Source organism: Mirounga angustirostris, unplaced genomic scaffold (genome assembly GCF_029215605.1).
Source record: "Mirounga angustirostris isolate CCGP_5_RB_7025 unplaced genomic scaffold, mMirAng1.0.hap1 SCAF_9, whole genome shotgun sequence".
In the NCBI taxonomy this organism is placed as follows: Eukaryota; Metazoa; Chordata; class Mammalia; order Carnivora; family Phocidae; genus Mirounga; species Mirounga angustirostris.
Window position 1 is genome coordinate 30,447,678 of NW_026991717.1, and position 26,851 is coordinate 30,474,528.

Sequence of the window (26,851 nt, forward strand, 5' to 3'; positions counted from 1 at the left end):
TCATGATCTCAGGCTCATGGGATCAAGCCCTTTGTCAGGCTCCCTGCTCAGTGGGGAAGCTGCATCTCTCCCTCTCTCACTGCCCCTCCCCCTGCTTCTGCTCTCTCTCACTCTCAAATAAATAAATAAATATTTTAAAAAATGAAAATTTTAAATGATGCACTAAAAAGTATTAACAAAAAAGGCAGCAGTAAGAGAGAATGAAAAAAACGCTTCAGATGTATAGAAAACAAGTATCAAAGTAGAAGACATAAATGCAATCAGATCAATAATTACGTTCAGTGAGAATGGACTAAACACTTTAATCAAAAGGCAGAAATTAGACTAGATGGAAAAGGAAACCTCAACTATATTTAGTCTATAAGAGACACAGTTTAAACAAAAAGACACCAAAGGATGAAAGTAGAAGGGCAGAAAAAAACGTATCATGTAAACAGTGACCATGGCAATATTTAAAACAGAAAAAAAAGCTGATGTTAAGGCAAGAAATATTTTTTAAAATGTCAAAGAGAAACATTTCATAATGATGATGAAAGAATCAATAGCCCAGGAACATATTATATGCCCATAACATTGAGGCACCAAAATACATAAAGCAAAAATTGTCAAAACTGAAAATATAGACAATTCAAAAATATTTGGAAATTTCAATAACCATCTATCAAAAATTAATAAAACAAAACAGAAAATCAGTAAGCATACAGAAGTCTAGACAAAACAATCAACTAACTTAACTGACATTTAAAGAACACTCCATCCAACAACAACATAATACAAATACTTTATAAGAGCATGTAGGACCTTTCTCTAGGATAGTCTACACCCAAGGCCATAAGTCTCAATGAATTTAAAGGGACTAAATTTACACAAAGTATATTCTTCAATTAAAAAAGATTTAATTAGAAAACAACAGAAAATTGGAGATATCCCCAAGTATTTGGAAACTAAACAACATGATTCTAAATAACTCATGGATCAAAAAATCATAAAAAATATTAGAAAATATCTTTAATTAGGAAGAGGGAGGAAAGATGGCAGAAGAGTAGGGGGCCCTCATTTCATCTGGTCCCTGGAATTCAGCTAGATGTCTATCAAATCATTCTGAACACCTGTGAATTTAACCTGAGATCTAAGAAAAGAACTGCTACAATTCTACAAATAGAAAAGTAACCACATTTTGCAAGGTAGGAGGTGCGGACATATGAATCTGAGGGGGGATATATCAGAAGATAAACCACGGGGGGAAGGAGCCTCCATAAGCTGGCTACTGGTAAGTGATATAGCAGTGCAGCACAAAATTGGAACTTTTAGAAGTCTGCTCCTGTGCAGAAGGTCCCTGCCGGAAGGTGCTCAGGTGGTAAAGTGGGACAGAAATGTAGGTGGGACAGTGTGGTCTCAGAATCCCCAGGGTCACAGAAAGAACGGGGGTGCCTAAGTGTGGCAGAGCTCCCAAGCATTGCAGCAAGGAAGCTGGCTACAATTAGCGAGCCCCGGAAAGGCCTCTCAGCTAGGTGTTGCCATAAACCATGAACCATGGCAAAATCAGGTGACTGCTCTCCAAGCAGGGGCCCAGCAAGCAACAACTGCTGCGAGATTTGGCTCCTTCCCCTTGGAGTAGCGGCACAGGTGTGCACAGGATAGGGCAAACATTCCCTGAGCAGGGGCCCAGCCAGTGGTGGGGTATAATGAGACACCCCCCAACCCCAAGGATTGGTGTGGGTGTGCACTGCAGGAGTATGCAGAGTTTGGTGCACATGAGAGGGACTGACTGCCTTTCCCTGAGGGTGCAGTGAAGAGTGGGGGCTGAAATCATTCAGCTCCAGGGCTGGAGAGTGGGGTGCTGCCATTTTTTTACTTCCATCCTCTAAAGTGGTGCGAAAAGCCTTCAGGGAACAAAAGCCACATAGAGCAACTGAAGCAGCTTACACTGAGCTCAGCCCTCTAGCAAGGGGTGGTGCAACTCTGCCCAGGCAAAGACACCTGAGAATCAGTACAACAGGCCCCTCCCCCAGAAGACCAGCAGGATCCTCAGGTGAATACCAAGTTTATAGATCACTCATAACTTAAACACCCCCATGCTAGGGGAAAACAGTATAAAAAATCAGAGGTATTTTTTTGCATGAGTCTTTATTCTTTCAGTTTAAAATTTTCTTTTTTCTTTTTTCCTTTTCAACTAGTTTCTTATTTTATCAACTCTTTCAAGTCTTTTTTCAATTTTCATTTTTAGATTTACATTTTATAGATACATTCTTCATTTTTTGTTTCCTTTCACTGTATTCAATTTTATTTATATATATGTATACATATAAGTTTTGCATTCTTCACAATTTTGGGATTTAGTGTCTTATAACAAACCAAAATATACCTAGGACCAAGTGAATCACCCTATTTTGTCCACCTGGGAAATTATATACCCTCTTTTTCACCTTTTTCTTTCTTTTTGTTTTCTTTTTTGGCTTGTGACCTCTTTGATTTGTCTAGTGTGTATTTCGCTTGGGTAGTGGTTGATATTTTTCATTTTGTGCTCTTGTTCATCCATTCTTCTCTGGGCAAAATGAGTAAAAGGAGGAATTCACAACAAAAGAAAGAACCAGAACTAACAGTCTCTGCCACAGATCTAATTGATAGAGATATAAGTAAAATGTCAGAGCTGGAATTCAGGATAACGATTATAAAGTTACTAGCTGGGCTTGAGAAAAGCATAAAAGACACTAGGGAATCTCTTAGTGCAGAAATAAAATCTAATCAGGCCGAAATTAAAAATGTTTTAAAACAGAGATGCAGTCTAAAAGGGATGCTCTAAGAACTAGGGCAAATGCGGCAGAAGAGTCAGTGACATAGAAGACAAGATGATGGAAAGGAAGGAAGCTGAGGAAAAGAAAGGAAAACAACTACTGGATCATGAGGGGAGACTGAGAAATCAGCAATACCATAAAACGAGACAATATTAGAATTATTGGGGTCCAAGAGGAAGAAGAAAGAGAGAGAGGTACAGAAGGTATATTTGAGCAAATCATAGCTGAGAACTTCCCTAATCTGGGGAGGGAAACAGGCATTCAAGTACAAGAGGCACAGAGAACTCCCCTCAAAATCAACAAAATAGGTCAACACCATGACATATCATAGTGAAACCTGAAAAATACCAAAATAGAGACAGAATTCTGAAAGCAGCTCAGGAAAGAAGATCATTAACCATGGGAGATTATGGACTCCAAGAAACAAACTGAGGGTTTTAGAGGGGAGGGGGTTGGGGGGATGGCTTAGCCCGGTGATGGGTATTAAGGAGGGCACAAACTGCACAGAGCACTGGGTGTTATACAAAAACAATGAATCATAATCACTACATCAAAAACTAATGATGCATTGTATGGTGACTAACATAACATAAAAAAAAAAAAAGAAGAAGATCATTAACATACAAGGGTAGACACTTAGGCTAGGATCAGACCTGTCCACAGACACCTGGCAGGCCAGAAAGCCATGGCATGATATATCCAACATGGTAAATGGGAAAAATAAGCAGCCAAGAAAACTTTATCCAGAAAGGCTGTCATTCAGATTAGAAGGAGAGATACAGTTTCCAAGATAAACAAAAAGTAAAGGAGTTCATGAACACTAAACTAGCTCTGCAAGAAATATTAAAGGGGACCCTGTGAGTGGGCAAGAGAGACCAAAAATAACAAAGACTAGAAAGGAACAGAGATAATCTACAGGAACAATGACTTTACAAGTAATACAATGGCACTAAATTCATATCCTTAAATAATAACTCTGAATGTAAATGGAGTAAATGTTCCAATCAAAAATCACAGGGTATTAGAATGGATAAAAAAAAATGAAGACCCATTGATACACTGCTTACAAGAGATTCATTTGACACCCAAAGACACCTCCAGATTGAAAGTGAGGGGGTGGAGAACAATTTATCAGGCCAAAGGACATCAAAAGAAAGCTAGAGAAGCCACCCTTATATGCCATCCTTATAACAGAAAAACTAGATTTTAAACCAAAGACTGTGGTAAGAGATGAAAAAGGACACTACATCTTAACAAAGGGTTCTATCCAAGAAGAAGATCTAACAATTGTAAATATTTATGCCCCTAATTTGGGAGCAGCCAAATATATGAATCAATTAATAACAAACTTAAACTCATTGATAATAATACAATAATATTAGGGGACATTAACACCCCACTCACAGCAATGGACACATCATCTAAGCAGAAGATCAACAAAGAAACAAAGGCTTTAAATGACTCACTGGTCCAGATGGACATAAGAAATATATTCAGAGCATTTCATCCTAAAGCAGAATATACATTCTTTTCTAATGCACATGAAACATTCTCCCCCGAAAAGATCACATACTGGGTCACAAATCAGGCCTCAACTGTACGAAAAGTTTGAGATCATACCATGAACATTTTCAGACTACAATGCCATGAAACTTGGAAGTCAAACACAAGAAAAAAATTGGAAGGACCACAAATACATGGAGGTTAAAGAACATCTTACTAAAGAATAAATGGGTCAACCAGAAAATTAAAGAAGAAATTTAAAAAAATACATGGAAGCCAATGAAAATGAACATATGACAGTCCAAAAACCATTGGGATAGAGCAAAAGCGGTCATGGGAGAGAAGTATATAAGCAATACAGGCCTTCCTCAAAAAGCAAGAAAAGTCTAATACACAACCTAACATTACACCTAAAGGAGCTGGAAAAAGAACAGCAAAGAAAGCCTAAATCCAGCAGGAGAAGAGAAATAATAAAGATTACAGAAGAAATCAATGAAATAGAAATTAAAAAAAACAGTGGAACAGATCAACAAAACTAGGAGCTGGTTCTATGAAAGAATTAACAAGATTGACTGTAGGGTGACTACATAACATAATTAAAAAAAAATTGATAACCCCCCAGCCAGACTTATCAAAAAGAAGACAAAGAACCCAAATAAAATGATGAATGAAAGAGGAGAGGTCACAACCAACACAACAGAAATATAAGAAATTATAAGAGAATATTATGAGCAATCATATGCTTACAAATTAGGCAATCTAGACTAGGAAATGGCTAAATTCCTAGAAATGTATAAACTACCAACACTGAAACAGGAAGAAATAGAAAATCTGAACAACCCATAACTAGCAAAGAAATTGAATCAATAATCAAAAATCTCCCAACAAATACGAATCAGGGCCAGACTGGGGTACCCGGGTGGCTTAGTCGGTTAAGCATCTGCCTTCAGCTCAGGTCATGATCGCAGGGGCCTGGGATCAAGTCCTGCATCGGGCTCCCTGCTCAGCAGAGAATCTGCTTCTCCCTCTCCCTCTGCCTGCTGCTCCTCCTGCCTGTGCTCTCTCTCTGTCAAATAAATAAAATCTTTAAAAAAAAAAAAGAATCCAGGGCCAAATGGATTCCCAGGGGAATTCTACCAAACATTTAAAGAAGAATTAATAAATATTCTTCTGAAACTGTTCCCAAAAACAGAAATGGAAGGAAAACTTCCAAACTCATTTTATGAAGCCAGCATTACCTTGATCCCAAAACCAGACAAAGACCCGACCAAAAAGGAGAATTATAGTCCAATATCCCTGATGAAAATGGATGCAAAAATTCTCACAAAGATCCCAGCCAATAGGATCAAACAGTACATGAGAAGGATTATTCACCACGACCAGGTGGGATTTATTCCTGGGCGGCAGGGGTAGTTCAATATCCCCAAATCTATCAACATGATACACCACATTAATAGAGAGACAAAAACCATATAATCCTCTCAATAGATACAGAAAAAGCACTTGACAAAATACAGCATCCTTTCTTGAAAAAAAACCTTCAACAAAGTAGGGATAGAGGGAACACATCTATACATCATAAAGGCTGTATATGAAAGACCCACAGGTAATATCATCCTCAATGGAGAAAAACTGAGAGCTTTTCCCCTAAGGTCAGGAACATGACAGGGATGTCCACTCTCACCACGGTTGTTCAACATACTACTGGAAGTCCTAGCCTCAGCAATCAGACAACAAAAAGAAATAAAAGGCATCCAGATTGGCAAGGAAGAAGTTAAACTTTCACTCTTTGCACAGGACATGGTAATCCACGTAGAAAACCTGAAAGAATCACCAAAAACTGGTAGAACTGATACACAAATTTAGCAAAGTCACAGGATATGAAATCAACACAGGGAAGTCTGTTACATTTCTATACATCAATAATGAAGCAGCAGAAAGAGAAATGAAGGAATTAAACCCATTTACAATTGCACCAAAAACTGTAAGATACCTAGGAATTACCCTAACCGAAGAGGTAAAAGATCTGTACTCTGATGAAAGAAATTGAGGAAGAAAAGGAAAAAAATTCCATGCTCATGGATTGGAACAAATATTACTTAAATGTCTATATTTACCCAAAGTTATCTACACATTCAATGCATTCAATGCATTCCCCATCAAAATAACACCAGCATTTTTCAGAGCTGGAACAAACAATTCTGAAATCTGCATGAAACCAGAAAAGCCCCTGAAGAGCCAAAGCAATCCTGAAAAAGAAAGGCAAAGCTGGAGGCACCACAATTCCAGACTTCAAGTACTATTACAAAGCTGTAGTGATCAAGACAGTATGGTACTGGCACAAAAATAGGCATATAGGTCAATGAACAGAATAGAAAATCCAGAAATGAACCCACAAGTATCACTGAGAAGGCAGGAAACAATATCCAATGGGGAAAAAGTCTCTCCAACAAATGGTGTTAGGAAAACTGGACAGCAACACGCAAAAGAATGAAACTGGACCACTATCTTACACGATACACAAAAATAAATTCAAAATGTATTAAAGATGTAAATGTGTGATAGGAATCCATCAAAATCCTAGAAGACAACACAGGCAGTAACCTCTTTGATCTCACCACAGCAAACTTCTTACTAGACATGTCTCCAGAGGCAAGGGAAACAAAAGCAAAAATGAACTATTGGGACTTCATCAAGATAAAAAGCTTCTGCACAGGAAAGGAAACAATCAACAAAACTAAAAAGCAACCTAAGGAATGGGAGAAGACATTTGCAAATGACATATCAGACAAAGGGCTAGAATCCCGTATCTATAAATAACTTAACAAACTCAACACCCAAAAACCAAAATTCCAGTCAAAAAATGGGCAGAAGACATGAACAGACATTTCTCCAAATAAGAGATACAAATGGCTAACAGACACAAGAAAATATGTTCACCATTACTCAGCATCAAGGAAATACAAATCAAAACCTAAATGAGATACCACTTCACACAGGTCACAATGGCAAAAAGGAACAACACAGGAAACAACAGATGTTGGCGAGGATGCAGAGAAAGCAGAACCCTCTTACACTGTTGGTTGGAATGCAAACTAGTGCAGCCACTCTGGAAAACAGTATGGAGGTTCCTCCAAAAGTTAAAAATAGAACTACCCTATCAAACATTTTTTTTTTAAGATTTTATTTATTTGACAGAGAGACCCAGTGAGAGAGGGAACACAAGCAGGGGGACTGGGAGAGGGAGAAACAGGCTTCCCACGGAGCAGGGAGCCCAATGCGGGGCTTGATCCCAGGACCCTGGGATCATGACCTGAGCCGAAGGCAGCTGCTTAACGACTGAGCCACCCAGGCGCCCCTACCCTATTAAACATTTAAAGAAGAGTTAATACCTATTCTTCTCAAACTATTCCAAAAACAGAAATGGAAGGAAAACTTCAAAGTTCATTCTATTCATTACCCTGATACCAAAACCTGATGACTCCACTAAAAAGGAGAACTACAGGCCAACATCCCTGATGAACATGGATGCAAAAATTCTCAATAAAGTATAAGCAAATTGAATCAAACAGTACATTAAAAGAATCATTCACCATGATCAAGTGGGATTTATGCCTAGGCTGCAAGGGTGCTCCAATATTTGCAAATCAATCAACATGATACAGCACATTAATAAAGAAAGGATAAGAACCATATGATCCTTTCAATAGATGCAGAAAAAGCACTTGACAAAGTACAACATCCATTACTGATAAAAATCCTCCATAAAGTAGGTTTGGAGGAAACATACCTCAACACAGTAATAGCCATATATGAAAAACCCAGAGCTAGTATCATCCTCAATAGGGAAAAACTGAGAGCTTCTCCTCTATGGTCAGGAACAAGACAGGGATATCCACTCTCACCACTGTTGTCCAACATAGTACTGGAAGTCCTAGCCTCAGCAATTGACAACAAAAAGAAATAAAAGGCATCCAAACAGTATGGAGGTTCCTCAAAAAGTTGAAAATAGAGCTACCATATGATCCAGCAATTGCACTACTGGGTATTTACCCCAAAGATACAAAAGTAGGGATCCGAAGGGATACGTGCACCCCGATGTTTACAGCAGCAATGTCCACAATAGCCAAACTGTGGAAAGAGCCAAGATGTCCATCGACAGATGACTGGATAAAGAAGATGTGGTCCATATATACAATGGAATATTATGCAGCCATCAAAAGGAATGAGATCTTGCCATTTGCAACGACGTGGATGGAACTGGAGGGTATTATGTTGAGTGAAATAAGTCAAACAGAGAAAGACATGTATCATATGATCTCACTGATATGAGGAATTCTTAATCGCAGGAAACAAACTGAGGGTTGTTGGAGTGGGGGGTGGGGTGGGAGGGATGGGGTGACTGGGTGATAGACACTGGGGAGGGTATGTGCTCTGGTAAGCGCTGTGAATTGTGCAAGACTGTTGAATCTCAGATCTGTACCTCTGAAACAAATAATGCAATATATGTTAAGAAAAAAAAAAGAAAAAGAAGGTAGCGGGAGGGGAAGAATGAAGCGGGGGAAATCAGAGGGGTGGACGAACCATGAGAGACGATGGACTCTGAAAAACAAACTGAGGGTTCTAGAGGGGAGGGGGGTGGGAGGATGGGTTAGCCTGGTGGTGGGTATTGAGGAGGGCACATTCTGCATGGAGCACTGGGTGTTATGCACAAACAATGAATCATGGAACACTTCATCTAGAACTAATGATGTAATGTATGGGGATTAACATAAGAATAAAATAAATAAATAAATAAATAAATAAATAAATAAATAAATAAAAAAGAAAAAGAAATTGCTACAGCCAATGTCAAAAAAAAAAAAAAAAAAGGCATCCAAATCAGCAAGGAAGAAGTCAAACCTTTCACTATTTGCACATGACATGGTACTCTATATGGAAAACCCAAAACACTCCACCAAAAAGTTACTAGAAAGAATACACAAATTCAGTAAAGTCGCAGGATACCAAATCAACATACAGAAATCTGCTGCATTTTTATATACCAATAATGAAGGAGGAGAAAGAGAAATCAAGGAATCAATCCCATTTATAACTGTACCAAAAACCGTAAGATCCCTAGGAATAACCCTAAACAAAGATGGACTCTGAAAACTATAAAATGCTGATGAAAGAAATTGAAGCTGACACAAAGAAATGGAAAAACATTCCATACTCATGGATTAAAAAAACAAATATGGTTAAAATGTCTATATTACCCAAAGTAATTACATATTTAATGCAATTCCTATCAAAATACTACCAGCACTTTTCACAGAGCTAGAACAAACAATCCTAAAATTTGTATGGAACACAAAAGACCCCAGAGAGCCAAAGCAATCTTGAAAAAGAAAAGCAAAAGCTGGAGGCACCACAATTCCAGACTTCTAGTTCTATTACAAAGTTGTAGTGATCAAGACAGTATGGTACTGGCACAAAAAAAGACACGCAGATCCATGGAACAGAAGAGAAATTCCAGAAATGAACCCAAAAATGTATGGTCAATTAATCTTCAACAAAGCAGGAAAGAATATCCAACCGAAAAAAAAAAAAAACCAATCTCTTCAACAAATGCTATTGGGAAAACTGGAGAGCAACATGCAAAAGAATGAAACTGGAGCCCTCTCTTACACCATACACAAACACAAATTCAAAATGGATTAAAGACCTAAATGTGAGACCATAAAAATCTTAGTGGAGATTACAGGCAGTAACTTCTTTGACATGGGCCACAGCAACTTCTTACTAGGTATGTCTCCAGAGGCAAGGGAAACAAAAGCAAAAATAAACTATTGGGACTTCATCAAAATAAAAAGCTTCTGCACAGCAAAGGAAACAATCAACAAAACTAAAACGCAACCAGCAGAATGGGAGAAGATATTTGCAAAGGACATATCTGATAAAGGGTTAGTATCGTGTATCTATGAAGAACTTAAAAATTCAACACCCAAAAACCAAATAATCCAGTTAAAAATGGGCAGAAGACATGAATAGACATTTTTCCAAAGAAGATATCCAGATGGCCAACAGACACATGAAATGATGCCCAACATCACGCATCATCAGGGAAAATACAAATCAAAACTACAATGTGATATCACCTCACACCTGTCAGAATGGCTAAAATTAACAACACAGGAAACAACAGGTGTTGGTGAGGATATGGAAAAGTGAAACCCTATTACCTGTTGGTGGTGCAGCCACTATGGAAGACAGTATGGAGGTTCCTCCAAAAGTTAAAAATAGAACTACCCTACAGTCTAGCAATTGCACTAACAGATATTTACCCAAAGGAAACAAAAATACTAATTTGAAGGGATACATGCACCCTGATGTTTACTGCATCATTATATTATAGCCAAATTATGGAAAGAGCCCAGATGCCCATCGACAGATGAATGGATAAAGATGTGGTATATATATACAATGGAATATTATTCCGCCATAAGAAAGAAATGAAATCTTGCAATTTGCAACAAAGTGGATGGAGCTAGAGAGTATTATGCCAAGTGAAATAAGTCAGAGAAAGACAAATGCCATATAATTTCACTCGTATGTGGAATTTAAGAAACAAAACAAACATGGGGAGAAAAAAGAGAGAGAGGAAAATCAAGAAACAGACTCTTAAGTATAGAGAACAAGCTGATGGATATAGGAGGGGAGATGGGCGGGGTGGGGGGTATGGGTTAAATAGGTGATGGGGATTAAGGAGTACAGCTGTAATGAGCACCTGGTGTTGTTTATAAATTTTGAATCAGTAAATTCTACACCTGAAACTAAAAAAAGACAAAAACAAACAAAAATCACAACATCTTTACAATGTCCTTTTTTTTATTATAGAATTGACCAAGCTGATTCTAATAGTGGAAATGCAAAAGGGCCAAAACAGTCCTAATAATTAAAAAATAAAGTAAGGGATAGTAATAGACACCAAGAATTATTGTAAAGTTTTGAGAATTAAGGTAGGAGGTAGAAAAAGTGACCAATGGACCAGAAAATAGAGCCTACAAACAACCATCCATACATGGAAGCTTCATTTATATTAGAAAATTTTATAGATTAGTAGGAAAAAAATTGATGCCTCAATAAGTGTGTTAGAACAGGGTATCCACTGGAGAAAAAAATGAAATTGGATTCCTACCTCAACCCATACAATTAAATAAATTCTAGGTAGATAAAGACTTTACTATTAAAAAAAAAAACCTACATTTTTTCCCCATCCTTCATTTAGCCAGTATATAGTACATCATAAGTTTTTGATGTAGTGTTCAATGATTCATTAGTTGCACATAACACCTACTGCTCATCACAACACGTGCCCTCCTTAACTACAACATTTTGAAGAATATCTTATGACTCCAGGGAGGAAGGGATTTCATAAACAAGATCAAAAAGCACAAATCACAAAGTTTGTTCAGTTTTACTACACTGCAGTCAAGAATTGTATTAATCAGGTGGGGGAGTGGTTAAGTAGGTGATGGGGATTACAGAGTGCACTTGTGGTAATGAGCACCAAGTGTTGTAGGGAAGTGCTGAATCACTAGATTGTACACCTGGAACTAATATTACATTGTAAGTTAACTAACTTGAGTTTAAATAAAAACTAAAAAAAGAATTATATTAATTAAAAGCCATCATAGAGTAAAAAGGCAAGCCACAACCTACAAAAATATTTGCAACAAATGTATCTGACAAAGAATTGGTATCTAGTAAAGATAATTCCCAAATATCAAGAAGAAAATATTCCAACAGAGAAATGAACAAAAAACTTAAATAGGCACTTTACATTAAAAAAACTTGAGTAGTTGGTAAGTACGAGCAAAGTTGCTCAGCTTTATTATTAATCTTGGCCAACTAGAAAAGCATATTAAAACCGCAAAGAGCTATCTTTTCACATCCACTAAATTTGCCACAATTAAGAGGTCAGAAAATATCACATCAGCAAGGTGTACAGCAACCAAAAGTGACTTCGACTTAGCCAATTAAATGTTTTTTCCTGGATCTTTGAATCTTAAACAAGTGATTTCAAAATGTAGGGATGGCTGAAGGTCATTTATCATAATCAGAGTGGCAATATGCTGACCCGACTGGTTCCACCAAAAGGCCACCACTGTGCCGTTGTGACCCAGCCTTTGACGCCTGACCATTTCTTCCAAGCCTGTTCCTCTATCACTTATATTCCCAATATTTTCCAAAAACTCTTTTAAGCAAAGCCAGTATCAAATTCTGTTTCCTGCAATCAAAAAATCTTGAAATATCGTTTCCCATTCAGTGGGAAGATTCAAAAGGTTTCTATTTTAAGTACAATGATGTAATTCCTGGAAATCGTGACTATTTCTTTAAAAATCTACATGACAGCAAATGGCTTTATGTTTAGACATGATGTTAACATCCACTCATTACAGCAGGTTCATCAGGATCAAAATAATGATAGCAAATGAGGTACCTAGCTCTTTCTCGGGCAGCATCCTCACGGGCTTTTTCCTTTTCTTGCCTCTGTTGTTCAATTCGGGCTTCTTGTTCTTTCCTTCTCATCAACAGTTCTTCTACACGGGCCTGCCGTTCTGCCTCTAGAGCTCTCTTGCGTTCCTACAGTCAAAAAAGTTTTAAAGTGTTCGAATTATGTGTAAAGTGAAAATGATAAAAGGTGGCACCATTTTGACATAAATTTATATATTCAAGCCAAGTAGATCCCTTGCTGGCTGATGCTTCTCAGAATTAAAAAAAAAAAAAATTAAATATCAGGGATATGTAGTTTTCATATGTCATTTACCAGTATTACACATAATTATAAGAATAAATGCTCTTTGAAACAGAAACTATGTTATTCATATTCTGTGAGAACCTAACATGTATTTTATGGTTAATCACTTCTAAAGCCTGGTGTTTACAAATGGTTTCAGAAATGCCAGAACATGATGAAGAAAGTATAGTTAACAAATTTCTGAACTAAGCATTCATGAAGGAGTTAAGTGGAGAAAGAAAAAAAAACTTGTGGCAAGGAAAAAGAGCCATCATAATACAGCACAGTGGGTAAGAGAGTGGGCACTGGGTCAGACTCCCTGATTTTGTTTCATGACCCTATTATTCACTGGCTCAGGGACTCTGGTCTAGGTATATTATAACTGTGCCTTCGTTTTCTGAAAGACAAAAAACAATAGTACTAATGTCTTCAGAAATTGTGAAGAACAGATGAGATAATACATAAAAAATACTTACCAGAGGCCCTGGCATATAGAAAATTTTCAGTAATTACCATCATCAAGGCAGAAGATAATCAAAATACTGTGAAATACTATGTCCTATGTATATTTTTGCCTACTAGGAGTACTTTGCTAACTATCACCATATTACTAGCTGTACTGATAGATTTTATTTTCATGTGCACATAGTTTTATTTTTTCTGTTTGGCATTTTATATACACTTTTTATATGAGGATACTTTTTGTTATATAATGTAAAAATTTCAATCATGTTTTTAGAGATTTTGTTTCCATCATGGCTCCTAATACTTTTGTTCTGTTTCATTAAAACCAAATGTTGACATTTTTATCTTATCTTCAATGTCTTTCAGTATCTTTTTCAACGTATCAACCTCCATATTTACAAATACAGAATTATGGGTAAATTTCAAGACTATCTTGAAATTATTATTCTTTCTTCATGGAAAGTATATATATTATTACATCTTCATTTTCTCTTAGTGATATTATTTTTCATTTCTATTACTTATTTTTTTTAAATTTGTATTTTAGGGGCGCCTGGGTGGCTCCAATGCTAAGCATCTGCCTTCAGCTCAGGTCATGATCCCAGAGTCCTGGGATCAAGCGCCGCATCAGGCTCCTGCTCAGCAGGAAGCCTGCTTCTCCCTCTCCCACTCCCCCTGCTTGTGTTCCCTCTCTCACTGTGTCTCTTTCTGTCAAATAAATAAATAAAATCTTAAAAAAATAAAATAAAATAAAATTTGTATTTTAATCACCCCGTGCTCTGCACAAGTGCACTCCTTAATCCCCACCACCTATATTTCATGCATCCCCCCCCACCCACCTCCCCTCTGGTATCCATCAGTTTGTCATCAATTGTTAGGTCTGTTTCTTGGTTTGTCTCTCTTTCCTTTTCCTTTGCGCCTTTGTTTCTTAAATTCCACATGAATACCAACATGAGTGAAACCATATGATGATTTGATCTACTTGACTTATTTCACTTAGCACTAAACTGTTAAACTCCATTCATGTCATTGCAAAGAGCAAGATTTCACTCTTTGTTATGGCTGAATAATATTCCATTTTATGTATATATACCATAACTTCTTTTTCCACTCATCAGTTGATGGACCCTTGGGATATTTCCATATCTTGGCTATTTGCAAAGAATGTTGCTATAAACATAAGGGTGCTTGTATCCTTTGAAATTTTTTGTATTTGGGGGGTAAATACCCAATAGTGCCATTGCTGGATCAGAGGGTAGTTCCATTTTTAACTTTTTTTTATTTTTTTAGAGAGTGAGTGGGAAAGGAGGGGGAGGAGAGAGAACCTTAAGGAGGCTCCATGCCCAGCGTGGAGCCTGATGCAGGGCTCAATCTCACGACCCTGAGACCATGATCCTGAGATCATGAAATTGAGAGTCAGACGCTTAACCAACTGAGCCACCCAGGCGCCCCCATTTTTAACTTTTGGAACAATCTCCATACTATTTTCAGAATGGCTGCACCAGTTTGCATTGCCACCAACAGTGCAAGAGGGTTTCTTTTTCTCCACATCCTCACCAACATCTGTTGTTTCTTGTGTTGTTGATTTTAACCATTCTGACAGTTACGAGGTGATATCTTATTGTAGTTTTGATTTATATTTCCCTTACAACGAGTGATGATGAACATATTTTCATGTGTCTGTTAGCCATCTGGATGTTCATGTCTTCTGCTCATATACTAATTATTTGGTTTTTGGGTGTTGTTTTATAAGTTCTTTATATATACCGGATATTAACCCTTCGTGGATATGTCATTTGCAAGTATCTTCTCCCATTCCATAGGCCGTCCAATACAGATTTTTTTTTTTTAACAACAAAGAAATTTGAATTTAAGAGAAAATTCTTTTATTTATATTTTCTTCATTGGAGATGATTTTCTGTGCCAGATTTGATTATTTTCAGTCTTAGAGTTTTGAGATCTTAGATAGTGACACAAGTTTTCACATATTATGCTTACCTAGTACTGTGAAATAACTATAACCAGTTCATGAATAGTATATCTGACACAAAGAATATATTTAAAAACCTAAATGCATGCCTCCAGCAGTCTGTAATTTGCCACTCAGGCCTTCCTGAAATCAGTGTATTCCCTCTAATTCCCAGCCCCTTCCTTCCCTGGACTCCCCGCCAAAAAAAAAAAAAACCCAAAACAAAAATAATGTAGGGGCTTTTTAACTTACTAGTTTAAAAAGATTTTCTTCCACTGGGGTAGATAGGGCTTGTTGTAGGTATGGAGTTACTGTAGTCAGTGTAATTATGTATCAGGAGTATTCACATGTCTCCTCAGTGTTCTCTAAACAGGAATTGCTTTAGTATTTTTTTTCTGTCATTTATCGGGCACTTTCTATGCTTTGCTAAGTCCTTACTTATATTAGTAATTTTGATATCACAACAAACTGGGGCTCTCTAAGGCAAAATGACTTGCACAAGGCTATATAAGTAGGAGTTAGAAGAACCTTGATCAGTGTATTCCATTAATCATAAAGACTAAGGGCCAGGGAGAGGTTGTGTGAGCTACCTGGGGAATGGGGATGATTTGAAAAAAACATATTAATACAATCAAAAACATAAGAAACAACAGGTGTCAGCGAGGATGTGGAGAAAAAGGAACCCTCCCTCTTGCACTGTTGGTGGGAATGCAAACTGGTACAGCCATTCTGGAAAACAGTATGAAGGTTCCTAAAAAGTTAAAAATAGAATTACCCTCTGATCCAGCAATGGCACTATTGGATATCTACCCCCAAAATACAAAAACACTATTTCAAAAGGATACAAGCACCCCTATGTTTATAGCAGCATTCTTTACAATAGCCAAGAATGGAAGCAGCCCAAGTATGCACTGACTGATGAGTGGATAAAGAAGATATGGTGTGTACACACACACACACACACACACAGGAATATTATTCTGTCATGAAAAGGAATGAAATCATGCCATTTACAATGACATGGATAGAGCTAGAAAGTATAATGCTAAGTGAAATAAGTCAGTCAGAGAAACACAAATACCATATGATCTCATTCATATGTGGGATTTAAGAAACAAAACAAACTGTTATCTATCCAAATGAAGAAAACAAATGCACAAAATGCAGAGTGGAGGTGGAAAGTAACAAAAGAACTTGATTGTTGGATATTATTAGAATTTACTCCTATAAATTCTCTTCTGCTTTTTTATTGTTATGTTAATCACCATACCTCATTAGTTTTTGAGGTAGTATTCCATGATTCATTGTTTGCGTATAACACCCAGTGTTCCATGCAGTATGTGCCCTCTTTAATACCCATCACCAGGCTAACCCATCCCCCTACCCCCCTCCCCTCTAGAACCCTCAGTTTGTTTCTCAGAGTCCATAGTCTCTCATGGTTCATCTCCCCCTCCGACTTCCCCCCTTCATTTTTCCCTTCCTGCTATCTTTTTTTTTTTTAAACAGTTTTAATGGATTAAGATGGTAGGTATTATCAAAAAGCAGAAAGCAACTTAAATAAGAAAGGAATAAAAAGTAATAAAGGAAAAGGAGAGGAATATCATTCCACTTGGAGTTAAATATGAACCACAAATCTCCCTCATCCTCCATTTGTAGGTTTTATACCCAATGCCCTTTCAAATGACCTGTGCTTTTCTATAAATATTGTTAGTCCCACATCACTTGTGTTCTTGCTCTCTACTCATAATATTAATGCAATTGGGAAATCCTGTTTATCTCACTTTAATAAAAATATATCTCCAAATGGTAGGGAAACACTGCTCAGAATGTTGTAATCTGCTGTCTAGTGGTGGGATTGTAAATAAATTATACTGGGAAATTTGAGAAAAAAAACAAAAAAACAAAAAACAAACGAACAAATGTGCAAAGGAAAAAGAAAGAGAGAGAGAAACCAAGAAACAGACTCTTAACTATAGAGAACCAACTGACGGTTACCAGAGGGGATGGCTGGGTTACCAGTTGGGGGGAGAGGAGGGATGGGTGAAATAGGTGGTGGGGATTAAGGAGTGCACTTATGATGAGCACTGGGTGATGTATGAAATTGCTGAATCACTACATTGTACACCTGAAACTAATAAAAGCTTAAAAAAATCTGTATTATGTCTGAAAACACATTTCACAATAAAATGCAAAAGGCTTAGGCATTAAATATAAATAATTAAACCAGAACTTTTCACTTCATATTTTATAAAACCAAAAGCTTTAAAAATATCCTTTCAAAAATTATAAAATGATCTTAGAAGTAAAATATAGGTGTATATATACTTTATGTGTATGTGCATTGTAGCCAACTTGACTCTGTAAATATAATGTCAACTCGCTGATTTCATTCATGTGTATAAGACATAATCCAAATAGAAATAACAGGACTTCAAACAATAGTCAATCTTTTAATTTTTGTTTTTAATTAATGGAAAAAGATAACTGGTAACTATAGCTAATGAATAAAATTGGTAAGTTCAGCTAGTATTTTCCTTTCTAAAATTTAAGTTTCCTAAATAAAAGAAACTTGATACTCCACATAAGCATCTCACACAGGAGTTCCACAAATATCTGTTGAATGAAGCATAACTTTATAAAATAATATGCATTATAAATCTATATACATACAAATAATGAATTAGAAAGATACCTAATTCTTAAGCCTTCTGAAACCTCTGAAACCCCCATATACTTTGTTTCATAGTCAGGGATTTGTTTATGGCAGCCTAAGAACGGATAATACAAATCCCTACCCTTTTAGGCCTACAATTCAAATGATTAGGAAAAAAGGACAGGCAGAATATCCAAGGAAATTTAACTTAAAACTAACCAATAATTTACATAAGAAAAATGGCAAACTGAGAATATATGATGACAACATTTACTTAGTATTTTACTTACAAGAAAGAAGGATCACAACTGCCTATAATAGTTGATGGGAATGTTAAAATGTAAAAGTAGTGAAAGTAAAGCAGAGGACCTTACTATTATTTTATCTAGAGAATGTGTGGCATTAGTGCCTTGCACATCTACTAATGACTACACATTAAAAAAATTTTAACTATATATATGCTATACATTACCAGTGGACTTTTCCAACATTATATAGGTCAATTAAACATGATAGGTTTTAAATTTTACATTGAAAATTAAATCCAGGGGCGCCTGGGTGGCTCAGTTGGTTAAGCGACTGCCTTCGGCTCAGGTCATGATCCTGGAGTCCCGGGATCGAGTCCCGCATCGGGCTCCCTGCTCGGCGGGGAGTCTGCTTCTCCCTCTGGCCCTCCTCCCTCTCATGCTCTCTGTCTCTCATTCTCTCTCTCTCAAATAAATAAAATCTTAAAAAAAAAAAAAAATTAAAAAAAAAAAGAAAATTAAATCCATAGGAAATTTCCATATTTTTAATAAAAAAATAATTCTGAACAGTCAAAACAATTTTGAAAGTATTAGTGAGTATAGAAAATCCCCTACTACTTTCAAGAAAGAACTGCTTTCCTTTAAGCTTTAATAAATGTTCCAATTTATCAAACAAGAGTCATCATTTTTAAATGGAACATAACTACTATATTTCAAATCTTCAGATCTATAAAATGAATCCAAAAAAAGGAACCAAACACTTCTATTCAAAATATACAATATTACTCATATATTTCCCCCCAAAACCCAGCTAAAGTTACCTCTTCCAGACAACTTTACCTGACAATCCCCTCCTACCAACAGAGTTAATTATTAATTATTCCCTCTGCTGTGATAACTCTGTAGCTTATACATAGTTTTACAACACTTTCTTTTTTTTTTTAAAGATTTTATTTATTTATTTGAGACAGAGAGAATGAGAGAGAGAGAGCACATGAGATGGGGGAGGGAGCCCGATGCGGGACTGGATCCAGGGACTCCAGGATCATGACCTGAGCCGAAGGCAGTCGCTTAACCAACTGAGCCACCCAGGCGCCCCGTTTTACAACACTTTCACACTGTGTTGTATTGTTTACCATAAAGGATCATGTCTTAATTATCTCTGAATTATTAATGCCTAATGGTTCCTCAAAAGTAATACATAATTTACAAAATGTAATGATTTTTATAAAATGGTCCCAAGCAGAGTAACAGCGCTAATGCTGAAGAGACATCTCATATTGAAATTTCAAATACCGTATTTTATTTACTCATTTAAGAATATTAGTTAATAGAAAAATAATTTATAAATAGTAAAAATAAAAATTTTTGCTGCTCCTTAGAGAAGAAAAGTGGAAGTTTTTCAAATAAAATCATTCTGTATTTTTTAACATAAGTTAGCTTAGCACTCAGATTTAAATAAGACATTGAACTCAAATCAAATAGAGATCAGGGATGAATGTGGAAATGCCTGCCAATACCCACAAATAGCAAAGAATAATCAACGAACTTTAAAAATGCATTGCTGGGCCGCCTGGGTGCTCAGTCGTTGGGTGTCTGCCTTCAGCTCAGGTCATGATCCCAGGGTCCTGGGATTGAGTCCCACATGGGGCTCCCTGCTCAGCAGGAAGCCTGCTTCTCCCTCTCCCACTCCCCCTGCTTGTGTTCCCTCTCTCACTGTGTCTCTCTCTGTCAAATAAATACATAAATCTTTAAAAAAAATAATTAAAAAATGTATTGCTATTTTTAACTGCCTAATATCACCAGTAACATAAAAAAGCATGAAATATGGATAACATCCCCAATTTTTAACATAACAAAGCCCTGCAGGACCTGTTCCCTAACCCTATAGGGTAGTACTCTCCCATATCTCCGGCAAGGAATGCCTACTTCTCATCATTTGCAAACCTTAGCTGAGCTATCACCTCTTCTAGGAAGCTTTCCCTGGATTTTTCATGTCCTTGCCACTCTCAATTTGAATACGGTGTTTTCCTTTGTGCTTCCAAGAATACCTTTCCTGTTACACTGATTCTAATGGATTATGATTTGTTTACATGTCTCTCCATTGAGTACAGCGATGTATCCTTTTCATGTCCTTGAGCCTAGCACAGCATACAGCTTATAGTAGTAATGCAATAAATGATCACTGAATGAGTGAACAAATAAATATTGGTCATAACAAAGTATATCTGCATTTATATATGAATACTGCAAAATTTGTTCTTTACATCAAAAACGTCAAGTCCTTTTTTCTAGCCTGTGCAAGAGGTTTTCTCCTCCTCTTCCCAAGGAGAAGTGCCTTGTCTTTGAAGACGCTCCTAATGGCATAGAGGCGGCCCTTGCAGCTGGCATGCAGGTAGTCAAGGTTCCAGATGGAAACTTGCACCAATACTTGACATCAAAGGCCACCCTGGTGCTGGATTCCCCGCCAGACTTCCAGCCCAAGCTTTTGGTTTGCCGCCCTGTGAGTGAACAGCCCACCACACCTCTCTGGGCGTCAAGGCTACTGCACCCACTTTGGTGACCCATGCCACCCAGAAGAATCACCACCTGAGTATTCCTTCCAGCCCATCAGGTTGGCCTTCGCATCCCATGTGGGCTTGGCCTACTCTGGCTAGTGCTGACAAATCACGACACAGCTGAGAGACAGCAAAGCAGAAACAGTCCAGAACAGAGATCAAAACACTCATTCGCATAATCATAAACAGTATGTGAACGATCATACAATTTCATTATATTTGAATAATCACGTAAGACTCATATGCAGCAAATATACATACATACATATACATGGCTGTATATGAGTACTTGTGCATGTATGTATATATATGTGTGTACTTATACATGCACATATATATGTAAAACACTTCCTTTTCCAAGACAAAGTGAAATTATATTTGTGTTCATTTCTTTTCCTTTTTAGTTTCTCTAAACCCTGGCTGTAAAAGGTAAAATGCACGCGCGTGTGTGTGTATGCTTATATATATGTATATGCTTATATGTGTATGAAGATATATGTCACAGTCATATATTTCCTATACTACTTCACTCTTTTAAGTGTTGGTCTTAATGTGCCATAGCAACTGATAAAAGAGATGGTAACTGTATTTGGTTTGCAATCTGAGTAGAAAAGCCAAGTCATGGATGAGCCCTGAGAAATCATCCTCTTTCTTAGCAAAATTGAGTAAATCTGTGGCCTCAAAATCTCTCTGTGGACCTCTACTCAAAAGCAAACTCAGAGCTGTACCATCTTTTCAGTGTGAACAAACTATAGCTTGTATTTTACATCTAAGTGCATGTCCACATTTGAGGATATTTTCTACCTCAAAAAAATCATCCCCCTCTTCTGAAAACATTTATTTTTCTAATACAGTCTTTGATACAAATATAATTTGAATTCAGAATGCATACTTGATATGACTGAGAGCCTTAGCACATTTTTGGAATAATTTACCAGACATTACACTTTGGCAATGGACCCCTTTTAGTAAACTTACTCAGCCCTTTGTGATGGGAAAACTGAGAAAGCACTGAATATGGGAAAGACATAATCACAGGGAGCACCCTGTCTGCTGGTTTGTCACTGATTGTCATTGAGCTAATTTTCAACTGGAGTTGGAAGAAAATGATGGTGATGTGTATGATTGTGGGGAGGGCTGGTCATCTGCTGATGGTTGCCTCTTACTGTTGGAACAGTTTTGTATCTGTTCAACAAATTCATTTCAGCATTACTGATCGCCTGTGTATGGGTCTATTCTTTAAATTCTCCCTCAAACTGGTTGTAACATCTTACTGAATCTCTCATCAATTAATTGAATAAAATCTTTGACATCAGTTAAAAAAAAATGTCAAGTCCTTAAAGAGTCTTATGGGCAAAACTTTCTACTGAAGAAGATCTAAAATAGTTTGTAAATATCAGTACAATTTATGTGTTAACCTTTCTTCCTATCCTGAAACAGTAGCTAAGTTAGGGTTTACTACAGAGGACAAAAACAGAGCAATTAAAGTATCCAATGACACTGTCCAATAAAGGACAGGTATTCCTTGTCATAAGCATAAAGATTGCCCAAATCTGTAAGGCTCCATATATTGGTTCAAACACAATCCTTTTTCAAGTGGAAAAGCAGCAGCATATTCTTACAAAACCCAATTAGCAAAAAATAAATAATAATCTGTCCAAAGCAACTTAGTCTTTCACCTGGTTGAGACTAGAGATTCAAACTCTATGACTGCTATGTGTTGATGAAAACACTGATTATCTTATCTGAAGGAGTACACGTTGTCTTTCGGCAATCACACTTCATGTTTCCAGAGTGCTATAGTAAACCATGCACCCTGGGGTCAGAGACTAGGTTTTAATCCTTTTTGGATCCTCAGCACATTGCTCAGAGCCTAGGATATGGCAGGTGCTCAATAACTGCTTGCCAAATAAAATTCTACCTGAACAGCTTCATCACGTGCTTGTTTTTCTTCCTGTCTTCGCTGACGTTCTTCCTGTAACTCATTAAGCCTCTGCTCATATTCCTTCAATTTTGATAAGACATCATGGCGCTTATTCTGGGCTTCAAGGGTATTTATGAAGGCAATTTCATTTACCTTCGATAAAAACAAAGAAAGTGAGTATCAAATCAAGTTAATTCTAAGACACCCAACAAAAATAAACCTAACAGAGTCTCTCATAGTAATATATACTACAAATAAGGCATAAAACAAAATGGGTCTTTTCTTTTAATATTTGCCTCAAAAATGGATAGTAATCCAGGGTATATAAGAAACCCACAGGCAGGGGCGCCTGGGTGGCTCAGTTGGTTAAGCGACTGCCTTCGGCTCAGGTCATGATCCTGGAGTCCCTGGATCGAGTCCCGCATCGGGCTCCCTGCTCGGCAGGGAGCCTGCTTCTGCCTCTGACCCTCCCCCCTCTTGTGTGCTCTCTCTCTCTCATTCTCTCTGTCTCAAATAAATAAAAATTAAAAAAAAAGAAAAAAAAAAAAGAAACCCACAGGCATAAGAATTGATTTAGAATAAATATTTTAGTGGCAGATCTTACATCAAGAAACAAATTAAGATTCTTACAAAAACATCTTATAAAGTTCTATTTAATTCATTACAATTTGCAATTATATAAATTACATTAAGATTTAAATAGGTACATATGTTATTCTAATGAATTTGGGAAAACTTAAAATAAGCAACAAATCATTTTTCTTCAACATATACCAAATAAGTGACAACTAGGAACAAGGTAGTGAAATATCTACGACATCCTCAACTTCGCATATATTGATACTTACCAGCCAAGTTTTGCTAGAAAGCATAGCTCTTATGAGTTAAGTTTAGCTAAAGATAAAGCTGGAAAAAGTCAGTTGGGATCAAATTTCTCATTTTTGAAAGCCAGAGGGAAGGCATGCTACAGTGAAAATGGTAGACTAAAATAGGAAAGTAAACACGGGGACTGACTCTAACAGAAGTACAGACTCCAGGAATCCATGCTGGTGGAATAAAAACTATCACTAGATATGTTAAAAATCTCAGACAAGAGAGTTTGAATATAATTCTAACAAAGATTTCCCAATCACCTTTCCACGTGGCCACTTCTTTAAGTAGGATAATAACATAACCATCCTTCAAACTATACTGAAAGTATAAGAAACAGCTGTACTCAAGGAAAATGAATCATACTACATCAGGGCTCACATGTTAAGCATAATCAAGATGAAAGAAAAAGGAATGGGACTTAATGCTTTAGACAAAATAAATAAGTAAACTAAAGTTAGAGGGAAGAGTGTGCAAAAGTTGGATAAAAATTTCAAACTGTGATGTTGGTCAAAGGGTGCAAAGTTTCAATTATGCAAGATGAATAAGTTTTAGAGATGTACAGCATGGTGATGACACTTAACAATACTTGAAATTTGCTAAGAAGATAGAGCTTCAATTTTCTCAGCACATATGCAAACACACAAATGGGTAATTACGTAGAGGTGAAGGGTGTTAATTAGCTGGGCTGTGATCATTCCACACTGTATATGTATATTAAAACATCATGCTGTAAACCTTAATATATTCAATTTTGATATGTCAATGATATCTCAATAAAGCTATAAATAAATAGATCATAAGTTAACAGGAAAATAAAAAACCCAATCTGGAAGAAAACATAACCCAAGGAAAATCAGAAAACTCCCTCAGCAAACTTTGTAATATAAAAGAAGTTAACAAAAATCTGAATTTAATAGTGCAAAAAAATGGTAACAGAACAAAACAATAAAAGATTAGAAAGCTAAGGAAACAAAGTGAGGACAAAAGTAACACTATCACTGAATTAGAAAAAGCATGGAGCAAATAAAGATGGCAAAAAATCAAATCACTAATAGAGGCAAGTCTCATGATAAGTTAATGTAGAACTTAAAAATGAAAATTTATGTATAAGTAATAAGCTCTGAATATAATGAACAAGTCATTATGGCCAAATATAAGGATAAATAACATCTATAGTTAAGAAAGACAAAGGGCCCCTGGGTGGTTCAGTCAGTTAAGCGTTGGACTCTTGGTTTGGAGCTCAGGTCATGATCTCAGGGTCCTGGGATTGAGACCTGCCTCCAGCTCCAGGTTCTACACTCAGCATGGAGCCTGCGTGTCCCTCTCCACACCGCACACCACCCCCCACTCTTCCCCCCACTTGTGTGCACTCTCTCATAAATGAATGAATGAATGAATGAATAAATAAATAAATAAATAAAATCTTGGAAAAAAAGACAAAATATTCCAACATATAATACGGAAAGTTTTCCATGGAAAAAAAAAAAGAAAGCAAATTGAAAACTGAAAGAGCACATGTTATTTCATGAAAAACTGTTCAGAAGATCAATACCAAGAATATCCTTATTAAATCTTATTAAATTACAAAACACTAAGGAAGAATAATAATTTTTTTTAAAGATTTTTATTTATTTATTTGACAGAGAGAGACACAGTGAAAGAGGGAACACAAGCAGAGGGGAAGGGAGTGGGAGAGGGAGAAGCAGGCTTCCTGCCGAGCAGGGAGCCCGATGTGGGATTCGATCCCAGGACCCTGGGATCATGACCTGAGCTGAAGGTAGATGCTTAATGACTGAGCCACCCAGGCGCCCCAGAAGAATAAATTTTTTAAGCTTCCAAGCAGTAAATGCAAATTACCTACAAGAAGGAGAGGAGGAAAAATCAGTGTGGCCTTGGGCTTCTTCCCAGAAGTAGTTAATACTAGAAGAAAATAAAGGCTACAAAAATTTGAAGGAAAAACATTATGAACCATGAACCTGATCTCTAGCAAAAATGTATTCAGACAGAAATGCCACAGCCTTAGATATGGAAGAACTCAAGGAATAGAGCATATATAAGTTCTTCCTGAAAATCACTTGTTAATAAAAATCCAGTCAACCAGAGACAAGTCAAAACAAACAACTCATACATGGAGAATTAGTGAAACTGTGAGTTCATTTATATACAGAAGGAAAACTATACTAAGGAATTTATACTTTCAGAACAAAGTGTAAATGTTATCTATCTTAACAATGTAAAATTAATAAAACTATGAAAAACTGTTGGGAGGAGATTAGGGACAATAAAAAGAAATGGTAGTGCTAGTTTCCTCAAAACTGTCATAAAATGAAATAGAGTGTAGTAAATATAATCATTCCACAACTCTTAATTTTTCATAATTTTTATAACCTTAGAAGAAATAATGAAAAATAAGCCTTTTGTGAGAAAGAAACATTTATTACAAATCAATAATTCCCTCAATTTTACTGCCATTTTACTTCCATCTCTTAAAATGGAAATAAAATCAAGTTTAATGCTTCTTATTCATAAGTATCATTTATAGTATAATTCCATTTTTTCAAAGTTACCTATTCATGCAATCTGAACATTATTCTAGAGAGATGTCTGGGACAGTATTTACCATTAGGTATATGTATATGGTGGCTATTTCTGAGGGTGGAATTTTGAGTTCTTGCTATATTGCTTCAATTCTTTAAAATGAAAACGAATTATTTTTATAATAATGATATGGTTACTATTCTTAATATAAAATAATATTAAAGAAAACTAGGGAAATGCATTTATTCTAAGACTTGAAGATAAGGGAAAGTCTGAAGGTTTTTGAGCTAAGAGGTAATACAATAATAGCCTACAGAAAGATTAATTTAAAGGGAGTAGGGAAAAAAGGCAAGCATACCAACTACAAATATTTAGGAGGGAGATTTAAAAAATAAAAAACCTGGTGGCAATTATCATAAAAAGAAAAACACGTGAGAGACTACAGAACTGTAGAATCTGCAGCTGAATATATAATGGGAAATGGGGGAAGAAGTCAAAAAGACCAGCTTATCTTTTTGCTATATACACAAGAATTACTCAAAACAA

At 36.5% G+C, this 26,851-nt stretch overlaps 1 protein-coding gene across 8 annotated transcripts in view; it reads right to left on the reverse strand.

Annotated features, from left to right (window-relative positions):
• SCAPER (S-phase cyclin A associated protein in the ER) overlaps positions 1-26,851 on the reverse strand; it is a 539,097-nt gene that overhangs the window by 337,369 nt on the left and 174,877 nt on the right. For 7 of the 8 annotated variants that reach the window (XM_064570081.1, XM_064570082.1, XM_064570076.1 and 4 more), the window contains 2 exons: positions 22,892-23,047; positions 12,784-12,926 (listed from right to left, as the gene is read on the reverse strand). In XM_064570081.1, coding sequence (XP_064426151.1) covers positions 12,784-12,926; positions 22,892-23,047 — 299 coding nt within the window. The remainder of the gene's footprint in view (positions 1-12,783; positions 12,927-22,891; positions 23,048-26,851) is intronic. The other variant, XM_064570083.1, reaches the window with a different exon arrangement.